Source organism: Falco biarmicus (genome assembly GCF_023638135.1).
Source record: "Falco biarmicus isolate bFalBia1 chromosome 13 unlocalized genomic scaffold, bFalBia1.pri SUPER_13_unloc_1, whole genome shotgun sequence".
NCBI classification, from domain to species: domain Eukaryota; kingdom Metazoa; phylum Chordata; class Aves; order Falconiformes; family Falconidae; genus Falco; species Falco biarmicus.
In genome coordinates this window covers 40,508-59,287 of record NW_026611656.1, presented here as the reverse complement: position 1 = coordinate 59,287, position 18,780 = coordinate 40,508, and the positions used below count along the sequence as shown (strand labels likewise).

General features: G+C 62.6%; 2 protein-coding genes across 8 annotated transcripts in view; one reads left to right on the top strand and one right to left on the bottom strand.

The window, feature by feature from the left end:
- Positions 1 to 369: 369 nt before the first annotated feature.
- ILVBL (ilvB acetolactate synthase like) lies at positions 370 to 10,573 on the top strand. Of its 7 annotated transcripts, XM_056325877.1 has the most exons (16): positions 1,890 to 1,920; positions 3,545 to 3,672; positions 3,806 to 4,007; positions 4,494 to 4,621; positions 4,720 to 4,858; positions 5,092 to 5,203; positions 5,294 to 5,393; positions 6,188 to 6,285; positions 7,696 to 7,832; positions 7,948 to 8,082; positions 8,419 to 8,533; positions 9,245 to 9,414; positions 9,511 to 9,593; positions 9,663 to 9,734; positions 9,840 to 9,945; positions 10,259 to 10,573. In XM_056325877.1, the coding sequence occupies exons 1-16, from the start codon at positions 1,905 to 1,907 to the stop codon at positions 10,435 to 10,437; spliced, it is 1,920 nt and encodes a 639-aa protein (XP_056181852.1). In that variant the 5' UTR covers positions 1,890 to 1,904; the 3' UTR covers positions 10,438 to 10,573. The 7 variants fall into 7 exon arrangements, with proteins under 7 accessions (XP_056181847.1, XP_056181848.1, XP_056181846.1 ...); XM_056325872.1 differs by lacking the exons at positions 1,890 to 1,920; positions 10,259 to 10,573 and adding an exon at positions 370 to 600 and having other exon boundaries at positions 9,511 to 9,580; positions 9,840 to 9,950; XM_056325873.1 differs by lacking the exons at positions 1,890 to 1,920; positions 10,259 to 10,573 and adding an exon at positions 482 to 547 and having other exon boundaries at positions 9,511 to 9,580; positions 9,840 to 9,950.
- A 117-nt stretch (positions 10,574 to 10,690) lies between these two features.
- SYDE1 (synapse defective Rho GTPase homolog 1) overlaps positions 10,691 to 18,780 on the bottom strand; it is a gene marked incomplete at its 5' end in the record, with an annotated part of 17,612 nt that continues 9,522 nt past the window's right edge. Inside the window, 9 exon segments of the mRNA XM_056325850.1 lie at positions 10,691 to 13,350; positions 13,352 to 13,556; positions 14,019 to 14,256; positions 16,771 to 16,829; positions 16,832 to 16,927; positions 17,019 to 17,145; positions 17,232 to 17,446; positions 17,704 to 17,982; positions 17,985 to 18,446. Coding sequence (XP_056181825.1) covers positions 13,128 to 13,350; positions 13,352 to 13,556; positions 14,019 to 14,256; positions 16,771 to 16,829; positions 16,832 to 16,927; positions 17,019 to 17,145; positions 17,232 to 17,446; positions 17,704 to 17,982; positions 17,985 to 18,446 — 1,904 coding nt within the window.

Below are 18,780 nucleotides of genomic sequence, written 5' to 3'. Positions count from 1 at the left end.
GGACCCTCATTGGTGGCCCCCCTCCATAGGAGACCCACCCGCTAGGTAAGCCCCCCCCCCCGTGAGACCCCCTGAAATCGGACCCCCACAGGAGACACCCCCCCACCTCCAGAGATCCCCCCCCAGCTGAGCCCCCTCCTCGTGAAACAGGACCCTCATTGGAGCCCCCCCATGACAGCCCCCCCCCATACGAAACCCCCCCGAAATGGGACCCCATGGGAAACACCCCTCTATGGCCCCCCGGGAGCCCCCCCCGTGAAACCCCCCCGAAACAGGAGCCACACACCCCCCCCACCGCCAAGTGAGACCACCCTGTAACTCCCCCCCCGGGGGACTCCTTCCAGGCCCCGTCCTGCCCCTGGCCCCGCCCCCTTGTCCCGGCCCCGCCCCTCCCCGCCAGGCGCCCAATCAACGCTCCCAGCTGCGCGGCGGCGCGCGGAGGAGTGACGTCAGAGCGCCCGCCGGATGAGGGGGCGGGTACCGGAAAACCGCGTCACGTGACTGAGGCGGTGGCACGCGGGGCCGCGGACCCCCCACCCCCCAGGCGGTACCGCGGGGGGGGCGTAACCGGGGGCGGGGCTTGTGGGGCGGGGCCGCCAGGTGGGGGCGTGGCTGCGAGGCGCGGTGCTTCCGGGAAGGGCAGGTGGCTGCGGGACGGGGGGGCTGACCCCGCGCCCCCGGGGGTGGGGCACGGGGCTGGGGGAACCCCGGGGGGGGTCACGGGGCTGGGGGAGGGGCGTGGTCGTGGGAACAGGAGGGGTCTCGAGGGGAGGAGCGTGGGAATGGAGGGACCCCCCCGGGGGGGGGGGGCGGGTGTGGGACAGGGGGGCCACCCTGGGGGGGGCAGGGTCTTGGGGGGGTCATGAAGGGGGGGGGTGCATGGGGTCTGGGGGCGGCAGAGTAATGGGGGGCCCTGAGTGAGGAGTGGGTTGGGGGGGGGTGTGTGTCCCTGGGGTGTCACAGGCACGGGGGGGGGGACGGGCAGTAAGGACAGAGGTGGCTGCAGTGACAATCAGGACACGGGTGGCCGCAGGGGGGGGAGAGGGGACAGCGGGGGCGGAGGGGGGGGGGGGCAGTTGGGACAGGGTGGTCCTAGGGGCGGGGCAGCTGGGTCAGGGTAGCCCTGGAGGGGGGGGCAGCAGGGACAGGGTGGCCCTGGGGGAGGGGGCAGCTGGGTCAGGGTGGCCCTTGGGGGGGGGGTTTGGCCCTGGGTGGGGGGAGGGCAGCTGGGTCAGGGTAGCCCTGGAGGGGGGGGCAGCTGGGTCAGGGTGGCCCTTGGGGGGGGTTTGGCCCTGGGTGGGGGGAGGGCAGCTGGGTCAGGGTAGCCCTGGAGGGGGGGGCAGCAGGGACAGGGTGGCCCTGGGGGAGGGGGCATCTGGGTCAGGGTGGCCCTTGGGGGGGGGGGGGTTTGGCCCTGGGTGGGGGGAGGGCAGCTGGGTCAGGATAGCCCTGGAGGGGGGGGCAGCAGGGACAGGGTGGCCCTGGGGGAGGGGGCAGCTGGGTCAGGGTGGCCCTTGGGGGGGGGGTTTGGCCCTGGGTGGGGGGAGGGCAGCTGGGTCAGGGTGGTCCTTGGGGGGGGCAGCAGGGACAATGTGGCCCTGGCGGGGTGGGGGGGGTAGCAGGGACAATGTGGCCATGGGGGGGGGACACAGCAGCCCTGGGGGGCAGGGGCACCGCAGAATCCCCCAAAGTAGGTTATTTGGCCCAATTTGCGCCATTTTTGCCCCATTCCATCTTTTTTTAAGCCACAGAAGGGGGAAGTTGGGATTTAAGGAAAAAATCTGGCGCCTGGAGCAGCTCCGGGCCTGGGAAGTGGCTGAAGCCAGGATTTAATACCCCCCCCCCAACCCCCCCCCACCCCCCCCCCAGGTCCTTATGCCCCTGCCAAGAGTCACCCCAGACTGATGCCCTCCTCATTAGGTGCTAATTATGCAAATGAGCTGGCACTAGGGCTGACCCGGCTCTGGGTGCAGTTAAACTGGTTTTAATTATCCGGTTTTGGCTGAACCGGGTCTAATTAAACCAGGGTTGATTAAAGGGGGTTCGCTGGGGTCAATTAAACCGGATTCAATTAAACAGGGTTCACTGAGGTCAATTAAACTGGGCCCAGTTTAAAAGGTTCAATTAAACTGGGTTCACTTTATTGGGGTCAATTAAACCGGGTTCCATGAAACAAGGTTCAATTAAACCAGGTTCAGTTTATCGGATTCAATTAAACTGGGTTCAATTAATCGGGGTTCACTGTGGTCAATTAAACCAGGTCCAATTCACCAGTTCAATTAAACTGGGTTCACTTTATTAGGGTCGATGAAACCGGGTTCCATGAAACAGCATTCAATTAATCGGGATCAATTAATGTGGGTTCAGGTTTGCAGCTTCAATTAAACGGGGTTCAGTTAATCGGGGTTCACTGGGGTCAATTAAACTATCTCCAATTCACCAGTTTAAATTAAACTGGATTCAGTTTCTCAGGTCAATTAAACTGGGTTCAATTAAATTGAGCACCATTAAACCAGGTTCAATTAAACCAAACTTCATTAAACCGGGTTCAATTAAACTGAGCTCCATTAAACTGGGTTTGATTAAACCATGTTCAGTTCATTGCGTTCGGTTAATCTGCAGTCGGTTAATCCGGGTTCAGTTAATCCAGGTCAGTTAATCCGGGTTTGGTGAATCCAGGTTTGGTTAATCCGGGGTTGGTTAATCCAGGTTTGGTTAATCCGGGGTTGGTTAGTCTGGGTTTGGTTAATCCAGGTCAGTTAATCCGGGGTTGGTTAATCCCGGTTTGGTTAATCCAGGTCAGTTAATCGGGGTTTGGTTAATCCAGGTTTGGTTAATCCAGGTCAGTTAATCCGGGTTCGGTGAATCTGGGTTTGGTTAATCCAGGTCAGTTAATCCGGGGTCAGTTAATCCAGGTCAGTTAATCTGGGTTTGGTTAATCCAGGTTAGTTAATACGGGGTCAGTTAATCCAATTTGGTTAATCCGGGGTCGGTTAATCCAGGTTTGGTTAATCCAGGTTAGTTAATCTGGGTTTGGTTAATCTGGGGTCGGTTAATCTGGGTTCAGCTAATCCGGGGTTGGTTAATCCAGGTCACTTAATTTGGGTGTAGTGAATCCGGGTTCGGTTAATCCAGGTCAGTTAATATGGGGTCGGTTAATCCAGGTTCAGTTAATCTGGGTTCCGTTAATCCAGGTCAGTTAATCTAGGTTTGGTTAATCCAGGTCAGTTAATCCAAGTTCGGTTAATATGGGTTTGGTTAATCCAGGTTCAGTTAATCCGGGGTCGGTTAATCCGAGTTGGTTAATCCGGGGTTGATTATCCATCGTTGGTTAATCGGGGGTTGGTTAATCCGGGGTCAGTTATTCCGGGTTTGGTTAATCCGGGTTTGGTTAATCCGGGTCGGCTCACCGCCGCCATCCCAGGGCCACCCCGGCGTTTGGTGCCGGTGCCGCCGCGGTGCCATGCCGCGTCCCCCGCCACCCCCACCCTCTCTCACCGTTGTCGCTTTGGTTCCTTCCCCCCATCCTGGCCCCGTCCTCCAGCTCCCGGCATCCCCATGGATCTCCTTGCCGGCATCGCCTGCGCCTGCACCGGGCTCCTGGCAGCGCTGGCGGCGGCGCTGCTGCTGGTGGCGCATCGCCTGGGGCTCCTCTACCAGCTCTGGCACAAGGTAGGGTGACATGGGTGATACGGGTGACATCACCACCGTTTTACCAAAAACCCACCGAATTTGGAGCTGATGGCTCGGCGTAGGGACGGTGATGCTGCGTGCGTCCCTCCCTGGTGACCTCCTCCCCCTCCAGGTGGACCCCCGCAGCCCCCGGCACGGTGGGGAGTTGGTGGCGGAGGTGCTGAAGGCACACGGTGTCCGCTTCCTCTTCGCCTTGGCTGGTGGCCACATCTCCCCCATCCTGGTGGCCAGCGAGAAGGTGGGCATCCGTGTGGTGGACACCCGGCATGAGGCCACCGCCGTCTTCGCTGCCGACGCCGTCTCCAGGCTCTCGGGTGCGGATACGGAGCAGGGATCCCATGGCCAACACCTTCCCTTGACCCAACGGATGGAGGGTTTTGGGGTGTCCCACTTTGAGGGGGTCCTGGTTGAGTGAAGAAGGGTTCAAACACTCTTCCTGGTGGGTTTTGTCACCATTTGTCACCCCCCAGGAGATAATTTGGCAGGTCCAGTGAGGATTGGGCAAGGAGAAGGTGACCCCATGGCCAACATCTTCCCTTGACCCAACGGATGGAGGGTTTTGGGGTGCCCCATCTTGGGGGGGTCCCGGTTGGGCCAGGAAGGGTTCAAAGATGTTGTGGGTGCCCAAGGTCCTTCCATGGTGGGTTTTGTCACCGTATGTCACCCCCAGGAGCTAATTCCACCACTTGGGTGCCATCAAGATGAGCAACCAAGCATCCCCTGAACCTCCAACCAAAAACCGGGGTGCAGAGGGGACCCTCCCCCACCTCTCACCACCCATCCCCCCCATTTCCCTGCAGGTCGCATCGGCGTCGCCGCTGTCACCGCTGGTCCCGGCGTCACCAACACAGTGACGGCCATCAAGAACGCCCAGATGGCTGAGTCACCGGTGCTGCTCATCGGGGGAGCAGCCGCCTCGCTGCAGAAGGTGGGGGGACCCCCCCCTTAAATCCCCTCTCAGCCCCATTTTTGGGGGGAAATTCCTCCTTTTTGGGGTTCGAAGCTGATTTTTGCTCATCTCTGCAGGGTCGGGGAGCGCTGCAGGACATCGACCAACTCTCGCTCTTCAGGACACTGTGCAAGGCGTGTGTCACGGCACGTACCGTCCGCGCCATCGTCCCCACCCTCCGCCGTGCCATCGCTACCGCGCAGTCGGGGACCCCCGGTACAAAATTTGGGGGAGGGGGGGGGCGGGGGCACCCCAAAACTACCTCCAGAACATTGAGATTTGGGGTTTTGGTGGGGTTTTGCCCTGCCACGGGTCAATGGTGTGGTTTGTTGGGGGGGGGGGTTGGGGTGCTGGTGTTTGAAGGGGGGGTTGAACCCCAAAAGTGGTTTTGGGGTGATATTGGGGGTCTTCTTCTGGGGTGTATCCTCCCCCCCCCCCCCCAAATTTAGGACCCGTCTTCGTGGAGCTGCCCATCGACGTGCTCTACCCCTTCCACGTGGTGGAGAAGGAAATCGGTGGCACCAAAAGCGCCCGGGGGCTGCGGGGGAAGGCGGTGCAGTGGTGAGCAGAGACACCCCCCAACCCCCCCACCCCCCCTTCCCCCAGCACCCCAAAAGGGTCCAGCACCCCCAATTCCACCCCACCCCGTAGGTACCTCCAGAGCTACATCCGTAACCTCTTCGCGGGAGCCTGGGAACCCCGGGATGTGACCCCCCTGCCCATGCGGGTGCCGCTGGCCACCGAGGACGAGGTGCGGTCTGGGGGACACCCCCCCCCCCCCCCCACATGGAATGAGGGGTTTGGGGTGTCTGGGGGCGGTTGGGGTTGGTTGAGGTGGGTTTTGGGGTTGAACTGGGTTGGGTTGGGGCTGAACTGAGCTGGGTTGGGGTTGAACTGGGCTGGTTTGGGGGCTCAGCTGAGCCAGTTCTGGGGCTAAACTGGGCCGGTTTGGGGCTAAACTGGGCCAGTTTGGGGTTAAACTGGGCTGGTTTGGGGGCTGAGGTGAGCCAGTTTTGGGGTTAAACTGGGTTGGTTTGGGGGCTCAGCTGAGCCAGTTTTGGGGTTAAACTGGGCCAGTTTGGGGGCTCAGCTGAGCCAGTTTTGGGGTTCAGCTGGGCTGGTTTGGGGGGTTAAACTGGGCTGGTTTGGGGGGCTCATCTGAGCCAGTTCTGGGGTTCAGCTGGGCTGGTTTGGGGGCTGAGGTGAGCCAGTTCTGGGGCTAAACTGGGCTGGTTTGGGGGGTTAAACTGGGCTGGTTTGGGGGCTCAGCTGAGCCAGTTTTGGGGTTCAACTGGGCCAGTTTGGGGTTCAACTGGGCTGGTTTGGGGGCTGAGGTGAGCCAGTTTTGGGGTTCAACTGGGCTGGTTTGGGGGGTTAAACTGGGCTGGTTTGGGGGCTCAGCTGAGCCAGTTCTGGGGTTCAACTGGGCTGGTTTTGTGGTTAAACTGGGCCAGTTTGGGGGGGTTAAACTGGACAGGTCTGGGGTTAAACTGGGCTGGTTTGGGGTTGAACTGGGCTGCGACTGACCGCGGTGTTTGCTCCCAGGTGCAGCGCTGCGCGGAACTGGTGAGCCGAGCCACGAGGCCACTGGTGCTGGTGGGCAGCCAGGCCATGCTGCCGCCCACGCCAGCGGAGGAGCTGTGGTGAGATGGACTGGTCTGGGGGTGGGTGGACTGGTTTGGGGACGGGTGAACTGGTTTGGGGCCGGGCGAACCGGTCTGGGGACAGTGGAGCCAATTTGGGGGGCACTGAACTGGAGTGGGGAGGGATGGACCAGTTTGGGGACAGTTGAGCTGGGTTTGGGGGCAGATGAAGTGGTTTGGGGATTGTTGAACTGGTTTGGGGACAGTTGAACTGGTCTGGGGATGGATGGGAGCCAGTTTGGGGGCTGCTGAGCTGGTGTGGGGATGGATAGACCAGTTTGGGGATGGATGGACCAGTTTGGGGGGTGTTGAGCTGGGTTTGGGGATGGATCAGCCAGTTTGGGGTCTGGTGAGCTGGACTGGGGACAGTTGAACTGGTCTGGGGATGGTGGAACCAGTTTGGGGGCTGCTGAGCTGGTGTGGGGATGGATGGACCAGTTTGGGGACTGTTGAGCTGGTCTGGGGATGGATGAACTGGTTTGGGACAGTTGAGCCGGGTTTGGGGACAGATCAGCCAATTTGGGGACGGGTGAACTGGTCTGGGAATGGGGTGAACTGGTCTGGGGATGGTGGAGCCAGTTTGAGGCTGGATGGACTGGTTTGGGGGCTGCTGAGCTGGTCTGGGGATGGATGAACTGGTTTGGGGACAGTTGAGCTGGGTTTGGGGACAGATCAACCAGTTTGGGGACAGGTGAATGGTCTGGGGACAAATCAGGCAATTTTTGGTCAGCCGAGCTGCTTTGGGCATGGATCAGCCACTTTGGGGAGGGATGAGTCAGATTTGAGCTTTTGGGGTGAAACAGCCAGTTTTTGGGGCCCTGAAGGAGCCAGTTTTGGGGTGAAACTGAGCCAGTTTGGGGCCTTGAAGGAGCCAGTTTTTGGGGCCCTGAAGGAGCCATTTTTGGGGCGAAACTGAGCCAGTTTGGGGCCCAGAATAAACCATTTTTGGGGGCCCTGAATGAGCCAGTTTTTGGGGTGAAATAATCAGTTTAGGGCCTTGACTGAGCCAGGTTTTGGGGCAAAACTGATCCAGTTTGGGGCCCTGAATGAGCCATTATTGGCGAAAACTGAGCCAGTCTGGGGCCCAGAACGAACCAGTTTGGGTCCCTGAGTGAGCCAATTTTTGGGGCGAACCTGAGCCAGTTTGGTGCCCTGACTGAGCCAGTTTTTGGGGCAAAACTGAACCAGTTATGGGCCCTGAATGAGCCAGTTTTGGGGCGAAACTGAGCCAGGTTGGGGCCTTGGTAGAGCCATTTTTGGGGTGAAACTGAGCCAGTTTGGGGCCCTGAATGAGCCAATTTTTGGGGCGAACGTGAGCCTGTTTGCCCCCCCCGCCCCAAAGTGGTTTTGGGGGCCGAACACCGTGGTTTTGGTGCCATTTTGGGCCCCCACTGATGCCCTCCCCCCCAGCGCGGCGCTGGAAGCTCTGGGCATCCCCTGCTACTTGGGGGGGGCAGCGCGGGGGCTTCTCCCCCCTGGCAGCCCCCTCCTCCTGCGCCAGAACCGCCGCGACGCGCTGCGGGACGCCGACATGGTGCTGCTGGCAGGTACTGGGGTGGGGGGGCGATGGGGGCACCAGCGGCATCCCCGTGTCCCCGTCCCCCTCATGATGCGCCCCGCCCCCCCCCCCCTCCCCCCCCCCCCCGCCCCATGTCCCCCCAGGTGCCGTCTGTGATTTCCGTCTGTCCTACGGACGTGTGTTGGGGCGCGGCGCCGCCATCGTGGCCGTTAACCGGGACCGGGGGCAGCTGCTCCGCAACGCCGACGTCTTCTGGGAGCCCCGGCTCGCGGTGCAAGGTGGGACCCCTGCCCAGGGTTGGGGGGGGGGGGGGGGGCTGATGGGGGGGGGGGGGGCTGTGGGGGGTGGAGGGGTGATGTGTGGCTTGAGGTAGGGAGGGTGATGTGGGGGGGATGATGGGGGGATGAGTGGGGGGTGATGGGGGGTGATGTGTGGGGCGTGATGTGGGGGTTGTAATGTTGGGGGGGTGATGTGGGGGGGGTGAGGGGTGATGTAGGGGGGGTGGGGGGGTGATGGGTGGGGGGTTGATGGGTGGGGGGGGGGGCATGGGGTGTGATGTCGGGGGGGCGTGGGGGGCAATGTGTGGGGCGCGACATGTAGGGGCGTCTGGGCAGGCGACGTGGCCTCGTTCGTGGTGCGGCTGGCGCGGAGCCTGCGTGGTTACCGGTGCCCCGAGCCCTGGCTGCAGCGGCTGCGCGAGGCCGAGCAGGAAAAGGAGCAGGCGAATCGGTGAGCGGGACGGGGACCAGGATGGGGACAGGGGGTGGGAATGGGGACAGGGATGGGGACTGGGATGGGGACAGGAACCAGGATGGGGAAGGGGACAGGGAGGATCATGGGGACAGGGATGGGAATGGGGACAGGGAACAGGGATGGGCACAAGAGCAGGAACTGGGATGGGGACCGGGATGGGCATGGGAACCGGGATTGGGATGGGGACAGGAACCGGGATGGGGAAGGGGACAGGGAGGATCATGGGGACAAGCATGGGGACAGGGATGGGAATGGGGACAGGGAACAGGGATGGGGACCGGGATGGGCATGGGAACCGGGATTGGGATGGGGACAGGAACCGGGATGGGGACTGAGAATGGGACAGGGATTGGGATGGGGACCGGGATGAGGACAGGGACCAGGATGGGCACAGGGACTGGCATGGGGACCAGGATGGGGACAGGGATGGGGACCAGGACCGGGATGGGGACAGTGACCAGGATAGGGACAGGGATGGGGCTGGGGGCCGGGCTGGGGGCCGGGAGGGCCATGGATCTGGGCCTGGTTTGGGCTGTGCCGTGCGTGTCCTGGCCCTTCCCAGTTTGCCGGGACTCCCCATTCCCACTTTGGCGGATCCCAACCCCTTTCCCGCTGGGCTGGGGGCCACCCCTATTCCGGGGCTCCCACCTACCCCTTCCCTGCCCGGGTGGGGGGTCTCCCCCCTAGGGAGAAGGCGGCGACCCCCCCCCTGCACCACCTGAACCCCCTGGAGCTGCTGCAGCACCTGGACGCGCTGCTGCCCCCCGAGAGCATCCTGGTGGCTGACGGGGGGGACTTCGTGGGCACTGCCGCCTACATCGTCCGTCCCCGACGTCCCCTCTCCTGGCTGGACCCCGGTGAGACTCCCCTGGACCCCCCCCCTCCCCCCGGGACACTGTCACCGGAGCGGAGGGGACACAAAGGTGACACCCCCCCAACTGTTGTCGCCGCAGGAGCTTTTGGCACGTTGGGAGTCGGTGGCGGCTTCGCGCTGGGTGCCAAGCTCTGCCGTCCCACGCGGAGGTACAGCGCTGCGGTGGCCCCTGGGGACACCAGGCACCCGTGTCACCCTGACTGATGGTGGTTGTCCCCTCCCTGCCACCAGGTTTGGGTCCTCTACGGTGACGGTTCGCTGGGTTACAGCTTGATGGAGTTCGACACCTTCATGCGGCACAAGGTCGGTGGGCGCTGAAAATGGGGGGAGGGGGAGGGGGAATAGGGCTTGTCCCCAACCCAGGGTGGCACTGAGGCGCGGCGGCCGTGTGTCCTTTGTCACCTGCAGACGCCGGTCATCGCACTGGTGGGCAACGACGCATGCTGGAGCCAGATTGCCCGCGAGCAGGTGGCCCTACTGGGCAGCAACGTGGCGTGTGGCCTCGAGTACCTGGGTGAGCGCTGCCCCCCCACGTTGTCCCCAAATTTGGGGACACGGAGGTGACTCAGAGTCATCTGAGGGTCGATTGAGCCCTGCCTGGTGGCATCAGGGCCCTCTGGGGCGGATTAAACCATGGCTGGTGGCTTCATGTCACCCTTGGGTGAACTGAGGCCATGCCTGGTGGCACCAGGTCACCACGGATCAGGCCATGCCTGGTGGCACCGTGTCACCCTGGGGAGGATCAGGCCATGCCAGGTGGCACCATGTCACCCCAGTATTGACATCCCCAGGGAGGTGACAGGGCCACCACTGTCCCCCCCCTGCAGACTACCACGCGGTGGCTGAAGCTCTGGGGGGCAAAGGCTTCCTGGTGGGCCGCCCGGACCGTGAGCGGCTGGACACCGTCCTCCGTGCCGCGCAGGATGCGTGCCGCCAGGGCCGCCCCGTCCTCGTCAATGCCCTCATTGGCAAGACCGACTTCCGCGATGGCTCCATCTCCGTCTAGCGATGCTGTCCCCAGAATGTCCCCAACAGGTGGGGACAAAGTGGGGGTGGGGTGACACCGGTGCTGTGCACCCAACCCAGGGGACAACCATGTCCCCCACCCGCCCCCCCGGCAATAAAGCAGCATCGCTTACCCACCCCCACCATCCTGTGCCATCCGTTTAGGTGCCACCACCCTGGGGACCCCCCAAGTGACATTACGGGGACTGTCACACACCCCCACACCCCCACCCGTCGAGACAACGTCACGCCAGCTCTGTGCAGCTTGTGTCATTTATTGCTGGTGATGGTGACAAAGCAGTGGCAGGGCAAGGCAGGAGGGGGTCAGGCCACCTGGGAGGGGGGGGACACAGCTCTGTCCCCCCCCAGCCCACCTGCCCCCCCTGCCTGGGTGCTTTAACACTGGTGGTTTCACATTCAGCTGGTTCCTTTAAGGCTAATACTGAGCAAGGCTGGGTTGTGGGGGGGGATATGTATTTTGCGCCCCCCCCCCCCCCAGCTGTAACACTGGCAGTGGGTTTATTTTGGGGGTAAAAAGGGGGTTTGGGTGCAGGCTGCAGTGATGGCACCCGCCATCCATCCACACGAAGCTGGAGTAATAAATAAAGCTCGGCGCTCCCGTACCGGCAGCCCTGCCCTTGGGGGGGGGGGGGGGGGGGGGGTCCACTGCCACCCAGGCTGGGTGCGGGTGGCAGGAGGGAGCCCCGTCACCCTCGTTGGGGTGCACACGTGGTGGGGAGGGGGTTGGGGGCAGCGTGAGTGATGGAGGTCAGGGACCCTTGTCAATATTTCCTAATAATGGGGGGGTGGGGGCAATTTGGGGGTCGACCGAGGAAAGGACAAGGGGGCAAACAGGCACTTGAGGGCAAAATTTGGCCATATAAAATATAGAAAAAAAGCCGAGCAAGGGGCAGCGAGCCCCATGCCCCTCCTCTGCCCCCCACCCCTCCCGCCCCCTCTCCAAAACCACCGGGGCAGGGGGCAGAGACCAGAGCTGGGGCTGTTCTGGGGGGCTCCACCTCGCCGGCGGCAGCGTCGCTGGTGCCAGCGGGGTCTATCCTGCTCGGCGCTGTGCAAATTGAGGGCAACTGGAGGCAAGTGCTGCGTTTTGGTCGCTCCAGCACTGGTGGCGGCATCGTCACCAGTGTCAGCATCGTCACCGGTATTGGCATCGTCACTAGTGTTGGCATGGGCACTGACATCATCACTGGTATTGGCACCAGTGCTGGCATCGTCACCGGTGTCTGCACTGTCACCAGCGTTGGCACAGTCACCGATGTTGGTATCGTAACCGGTGTCAGCATCGGTGCTGGTATCGACATTGTCACGACATCATCACTGGTATTGGCACCAGTGTTGGCATTGTTAGCAGTGCTGGCATTGGCACCGGTATCGGCATTGGCACCAGTATCAGCATTGGCACTGGTATTGGCACCATCATCATCAGTGCTGGCATTGTTACCAGTGTCGGCATCAGCACCAGTATTGGCATCAGCGCCACTGTTGGCATTGGCACTGGTATTGGCATTGTCACCGACATCACCGCTGGTATTGGCACCAGTGGTGGCACTATCACCAGTGTCGGCATTGGCACTGGTATCAGCATTGTCACCAGTATTGGCATTGACACCGACATCACTGCTGGTATTGGCACCAGTGGTGGCATTATCACCAGTGTCGGCATTGTCACTGGTATCAGCATTGTCACCAGTATTGGCATTGACACCGACATCACTGCTGGTATCGGCACCAGTGCTGGCATTATCACCAGTGTCGGCATTGTCACTGGTATCAGCATTGTCACCAGTATTGGCATTGTCACCGACATCACCGCTGGTATTGGCACCAGTGCTGGCATTATCACCAGTGTCGGCATTGTCACTGGTATCAGCATTGTCACCAGTATTGGCATTGACACCGACATCACCGCTGGTATTGGCACCAGTGCTGGCATCGTTACTAGTGTCGGCATTGGCACTGGTATCAACATTGGCACCGACATCACTGGTATCAGCACCAGTCAGTGCTGGCATCGTTAACTGTCTTCGTCACTCGTATCAGCATCGTCACCGATGTTGGCATTGCCACCGACATCACTGCCGGTATTGGCACCAGTGCTGGCATCAGCACCAGTATCAGCACTGGCACCGGTACTGGCATAGTCACTGACATCATCACTGGTATTGGGACCAGTGTCGGCATTGTCACCAGTATCAGCACTGGCACCGGTACTGGCATAGTCACTGACATCATCACTGGTATTGGGACCAGTGTCGGCATTGTCACCAGTATTGGCATTGCCACTGACATCACTGCTGGTATCGGCACCAGTGCTGGCATCATTACTGGTGGCGGCATCGTCACTGGTATTGGCATTGCCACCAACATCGCTGCTGGCATCGTTACCAGTGCTGGCATCTTTACTGGTGGCGGTATTGGCACTGTCACCAGTATCCGCATTGCCACCAATGTCACTGCTGGCGTCGTTACTGGTGGTGGTATCGGGACTCACCAGTATTGGCATTGCCACCGACGTTGCTGCTGGCATCGTTACCAGTGCTGGGATTGTTACTGGTGACGGTATTGGCACTGTCACCAGTATCGGCATTGCCACTGACGTCGGCGCTGGCATCGTTACCAGCGCTGGCCCTGCCACTGGTGCTGGCCCCGGCGCGGGCGCTGCAGCCGGCCTCACAGGCAGACGTTGATCTGCTTGGCGAGCTCCCGCTCCAGGTCGAGGATGAGCGCATCGAAGTCCTTGAGGCTGAGGCAGGGGCCGAAGGGCGCCTCGGGCTCCTCGCCCAGGGTGAAATCTGTCACCAAGAGGGTCCGCTGGGGCGGTGGCCGCCGCGCCGCCACCCCACCATCACCGTCACCCGCTGCCACCTCCTCCTCGTCACCGTCGGCGGCCACGCCGGGGTACCAGCAGGAGCTGGTGGTCACAGATGCTCCAGTCGCCGGCGTAACGGTTGCTGGGGGGGCTCTCTGGCCCCCGGGGGCGGTGACGGGCCACCACGGCACCCCCCAGCAGGTCCAGCCGCAGCGGGGGCCCTCGCTGGCGCTGGGGGCAACTGGGCTGTGCCCGCTCCCAAACCTGGGGGGCTGGAGCTGGGCGGGGGGCTGCGGGGAGAGCAGGGAAGACGGGGGGGGTGTCACTGGGGGTTTGGTGGCGGTGGTGGGTTGGGAAAATGGAGGGGGGGGGGCAGTCTTTTTGCTGGGAATGGGGGGGGCAGCCCAGCACGAAACAGGGGGACCCCCAGGAAGCCCCTGGATGTGGGGGGGGCGGGGCATGGACCAGCTGCTGGACAAATTGGGGGACCCCAGACCCTTTGCTGGAGATGGGGGGAGCCCCTGGGTGGGGGGCACGGGGCAGATGTGTGGGGCTGTGACCCACAGAGCACCCACCAGAGAAGCAGGAGGGACCCCAGACCCTTCACTGGAGATGTGGGGGGGGTCTCAGTACAGCCCCTGGGAATGGGGTAGGGGGGTCACAGCAGCACCGCCGCTGCCCCCACCGCTGGTGGCTGTGCAAAGAGCACCCCCAAAGTGGAGGGGTGCAGGTGTCCCCCCACCCCTGCTCACCCGGCCAGGCCTGCAGCAGGTAGTGCAGCACCTCGATGTGTCTCTTGAAGTCCACGGCGCTGGCGATGTCCTCACTGTGGCCGTAGCCGCGGGTGCCGGTGCCGGGATGCCGGAGCTCCTGGTTCTGGGTGAGCAGGACAGGCCCGAAGCAGACGGCAATGTTCTGCGCGTTCATGCGGTTGAAATCGTGGAAAGAGGCCACCAAGCTCAGGTGGTCCAGGAGCCGTGTCAACGTGGCCTGAAGGGGACAAGGTGGCATCAGCAGGGACATCCTCTAATGTCACCTCGTCCTCTGATGTCACCTGGGTGTCCCACACCCTCCCCAAAGAGCCCAGGGGATGTGGCTGGAAAGAGGCCACCAGGCTCAGGTGGTCCAGGAGCCACGTCAACGTGGCCTGAAGGGGACAAGGTGGCATCAGAGGATGAGGTGGCATCAGGGGACGTCCCTGCTGATGCCACCTCGTCCCCTGATGTCACCTCGTCCTCTGATGCCACCTGGGTGTCCCACACCCTCCCCAAAGAGCCCAGGGGATGTGGCTGGAAAGAGGCCACCAGGCTCAGGTGGTCCAGGAGCCACGTCAACGTGGCCTGAAGGGGACAAGGTGGCATCAGAGGACGAGGTGGCATCAGGGGACGTCCCTGCTGATGCCACCTCGTCCCCTGATGTCACCTCGTCCTCTGATGCCACCTGGGTGTCCCACACCCTCCCCAAAGAGCCCAGGGGATGTGGCTGGAAAGAGGCCACCAGGCTCAGGTGGTCCAGGAGCCACGTCAACGTGGCCTGAAGGGGACAAGGTGGCATCAGAGGACGAGGTGGCATCAGGGGACGTCACTGCTGATGCCACCTCGTCCCCTGATGTCACCTCGTCCTCTGATGCCACCTGGGTGTCCCACACCCTCCCCAAAGAGCCCAGGGGATGTGGCTGGAAAGAGGCCACCAGGCTCAGGTGGTCCAGGAGCCACGTCAACGTGGCCTGAAGGGGACAAGGTGGCATCAGAGGACGAGGTGGCATCAGGGGACGTCCCTGCTGATGCCACCTCGTCCCCTGATGTCACCTCGTCCTCTGATGCCACCTGGGTGTCCCACACCCTCCCCAAAGAGCCCAGGGGATGTGGCTGGAAAGAGGCCACCAGGCTCAGGTGGTCCAGGAGCCACGTCAACGTGGCCTGAAGGGGACAAGGTGGCATCAGAGGACGAGGTGGGCATCAGGGGACGTCCCTGCTGATGCCACCTCGTCCCCTGATGTCACCTCGTCCTCTGATGCCACCTGGGTGTCCCACACCCTCCCCAAAGAGCCCAGGGGATGTGGCTGGAAAGAGGCCACCAGGCTCAGGTGGTCCAGGAGCCACGTCAACGTGGCCTGAAGGGGACAAGGTGGCATCAGAGGACGAGGTGGCATCAGAGGACGTCCCTGCTGATGCCACCTCGTCCCCTGATGTCACCTCGTCCTCTGATGCCACCTGGGTGTCCCACACCCTCCCCAAAGAGTCCAGGGGATGTGGCCGGAAAGAGGCCACCAGGCTCAGGTGGTCCAGGAGCCACGTCAACGTGGCCTGAAGGGGACAAGGTGGCATCAGAGGACGAGGTGGCATCAGGGGACGTCCCTGCTGATGCCACCTCGTCCCCTGATGTCACCTCGTCCACTGATGCCACCTGGGTGTCCCACACCCTCCCAAGAGCCAAGGGGGATGTGGTGGCAGATGGGCCATGGTGCCACCGGGATTGAGCCACGCAGGGAACGCGGAGGTGGAAATCCCTGGATACTGGGGGGATGTGGAGACACCCCCCCCCCACCCCCCCCCCACCCCCCAAAAAATGCTCCGGGGGGGTTGGGTGGGGGGAGGTGACAGGGGGACATGCCCCAGCGCTAAACAAGGTCTGCAGGGGCGACTTGGGGTGGGGGAGACCCCAGGGCTGAGGGGCAACTGGACCCCCCATTAATCCCTTGCTACTGGGCACCCCCTTTTTGGTGCTGGTCCCCCCATTTTGGTACTGGGCACCCCATTTTTGACACTGGGCACCCCCTTTTTGGTGCTGGGCACCCCCTTTTTAGCGCTGGCCACCCCATTTTTGGTGCTGGGCACCCCCTTTTGGCACCGGGGCACCCCCTTTTGGCACTGGGCACCCCCTTTTGGGCACTGGGCACCATCTTCTGGCACTGGGTACCACATTTTTGGCACTGGGCACGCCCTTTTTGGTGCTGGGCACCCGCTTCTGGCCCTGGGCACCCTCTTTGGGGCACTGGGCACCCCCTTTTGGCGCTGGGCACCCCCTTTTGGGCACTGGGCATCCCATTTTGGGCACTGGGCATCCCCTTTTGGCGCTGGGCACCCCCCTTTTGGGCACTGGGCATCCATTTTGGGCACTGGGCACCCCCTTTTGGCGCTGGGCACCCCCTTTTTGGTGCTGGGCATCCCATTTTGGGTACTGGGCACCCATTTTGGGTGCTGGGCACTCCCTTTTGGCACTGGGCACCCCCTTTTTGGTGCTGGGCACCTGGTTTTTGCCACTGGGCACCCATTTTGGGGCACTGGGCACCCCCTTTGGGGCACTGGGCATCCCATTTTGGGCACTGGGCACCCCCTTTGGGGCACTGGGCACCCCCTTTTTGGTGCTGGGCACCCCCTTTTGGTGCTGGGCACCCCCTTTTTGGTGCTGGGCATCCAGTTTTTGGCGCTGGGCACCCCCTTTGGGGCACTGGGCACCCTCTTTTGGGTGCTGGGCATCCCATTTTGGGCACTGGGCACCCACCTTCTCCACGTCAGGCAGGCAGTCGAGCAGGGTGATGGCCTCCCGCTCGGCCGGGGGCTCCGGGGCGCCCGCTTGGCCATGGCCTCCAGCACGATGTGGTAGAGCGTGGGGGTGATGAGCGGCGTGGGCAGCTCCCGCAGGTAATCCTTGAGGATCCCTGCGGGGCGAACAGGACGGCGTGGGGCCATCAGCGTGGTCCCACGGCGCGCGTGGGGACCCGCAGGGCACCCCAGGGGGTCAGCACCCACCGGTGATGACATTGATGTCGGGGTAGAGCTGTTCCGAGAGCGTCACGGCCGCGCTGTCCTGCTCGAAGGCGTCGCGAAGCTCTTTCTTGACGGCGGCCGAGCCGCAGAGCCGGTACAACCCCACCACCTGCCAACGGGGACCCCGTCACCGCAGTTTGGGGGGGTTCACACCCCCCATCCCCCCTACACCCGTCACCCTGAGTCCCCGCTCACCTTCAGGCCGCGTTTCTCTATCTCGGCCACGCATTTCTGGATGAGCAGGGGCACCTTGGTGGGTGACTTCTCCCTCTCCACCAGCTGGCCCAGCTCCACGCCGAAGACACGGGGCTCCCGCTCGCCAGGATTATCCCATTGCTCCACCAAGGTGAATTTGGAGTAGAGGACACCACGAGGTTGCAACCGCACCGCCAGCTGCTGAGCCCGGCAACCTGCGGAGCCCAAGGGTGCCATCAAGGTGCCAAATCACCAAAATCACCCAAACCAAGCCCACCCCCCAGCTTGGTACCCCTGAAGATGTGGGGCAGGGTGCCAAAGCACCAAAATCACCCAAACCAAGCCCACCCCCCAGCCTGGTACCCCTGAAGATGTGGGGCAGGACCTGAGCTGGGTAACCTGCAGAGCCCAAGGGTGCCATCAAGGTGCCAAATCACCAAAATCACCCAAACCAACCCCCGGGGCTTGGTACCTCTGAAGATGTGGGGCAGGACCACCGTGCCGTGGCAGCAGAGACGGTTGCGGCAGGAGGTGGGATCCCAGGAGAAGATGATCACCTTGAGGTGCTGAGCACCCTCCAGCTCCAGGTTGAAGGTGTGGTTGAGGCCAAGGAATGCCGTCTTGCAGGGCAGCAAAGCTGTGCGAGCCCGGTTGGCCGCATCCACTTGCAAGACGCAAAAAACCTCCCGGCTTTCGGTCCGTGGCGGCTTCAGGTCCTGCACGCCGTGGAGGTGGACGCTCACCAGCCCGAGATGTGCTGCCCGCACCGTGGTGGTGGCTCCCCGCAGCTGTAGGGGTGGAAAGCGCCCACATCCAGCCCGTTGGCCCCATCCTCCGTTTCGGCACGTGCCCCGGCTTTAGCCGGCAGTTCCGGGGAGTCACCGTCGCTCAAGTAGCCACCTTTACCGGCCACTTTGGCTCGTGGTAGCCCCGGCCGCGAAGCCACGCTGCTGTCCAGGTGGTAGCGGCTGATAACGTTGCTGGATTCCTTGCGGGATTCGCAGGGTGAGGTGCCACCCTCCTGGCCGCGGGGACGGGGGCTGCGGAGGCTCAGCTTCCTCCGGAGCTCTGGAAGTTTCTTCATCTTCATGGAGAGGCGCCGGACGGTACCGGGAGACTTGACTTTGCTGAGCGAACGCCCCTTCTTGGGGCTGGCGGGGGGTGAGGGGATGGTTGGCCCCGGCCCCGAGGTGACGCATGGGATCGGCATCTTCCCTGGAAAAAAGGAGTGAGGGGGTTCTGTGGGGGTGCTGGGAAGCCCTCGGGGGGACAGGGCTGCTCCCTGGAAACTGCTGTGGGGCAGAGAGAGGGTCCTGTGGGATGGGGTGAGGGTGGTGGGGTCCTGGGGGAAGGGAGAGGGGAGGGGGACTGCAGGGTCTGGGGGATGGAGAGAGGGACCACGGGGTCCTGGGGGAAGGATGGGGACCGCAGGGTCTGGGACGCATCCTTGGGGACAGGGACTGTGAGGTTCAAAGGACACTGGGGAGACTGGGAAGGGACAGGGACCACTGGCCTGGTCCGATGCCCTCCTCTGGGGGACAGGGACCAT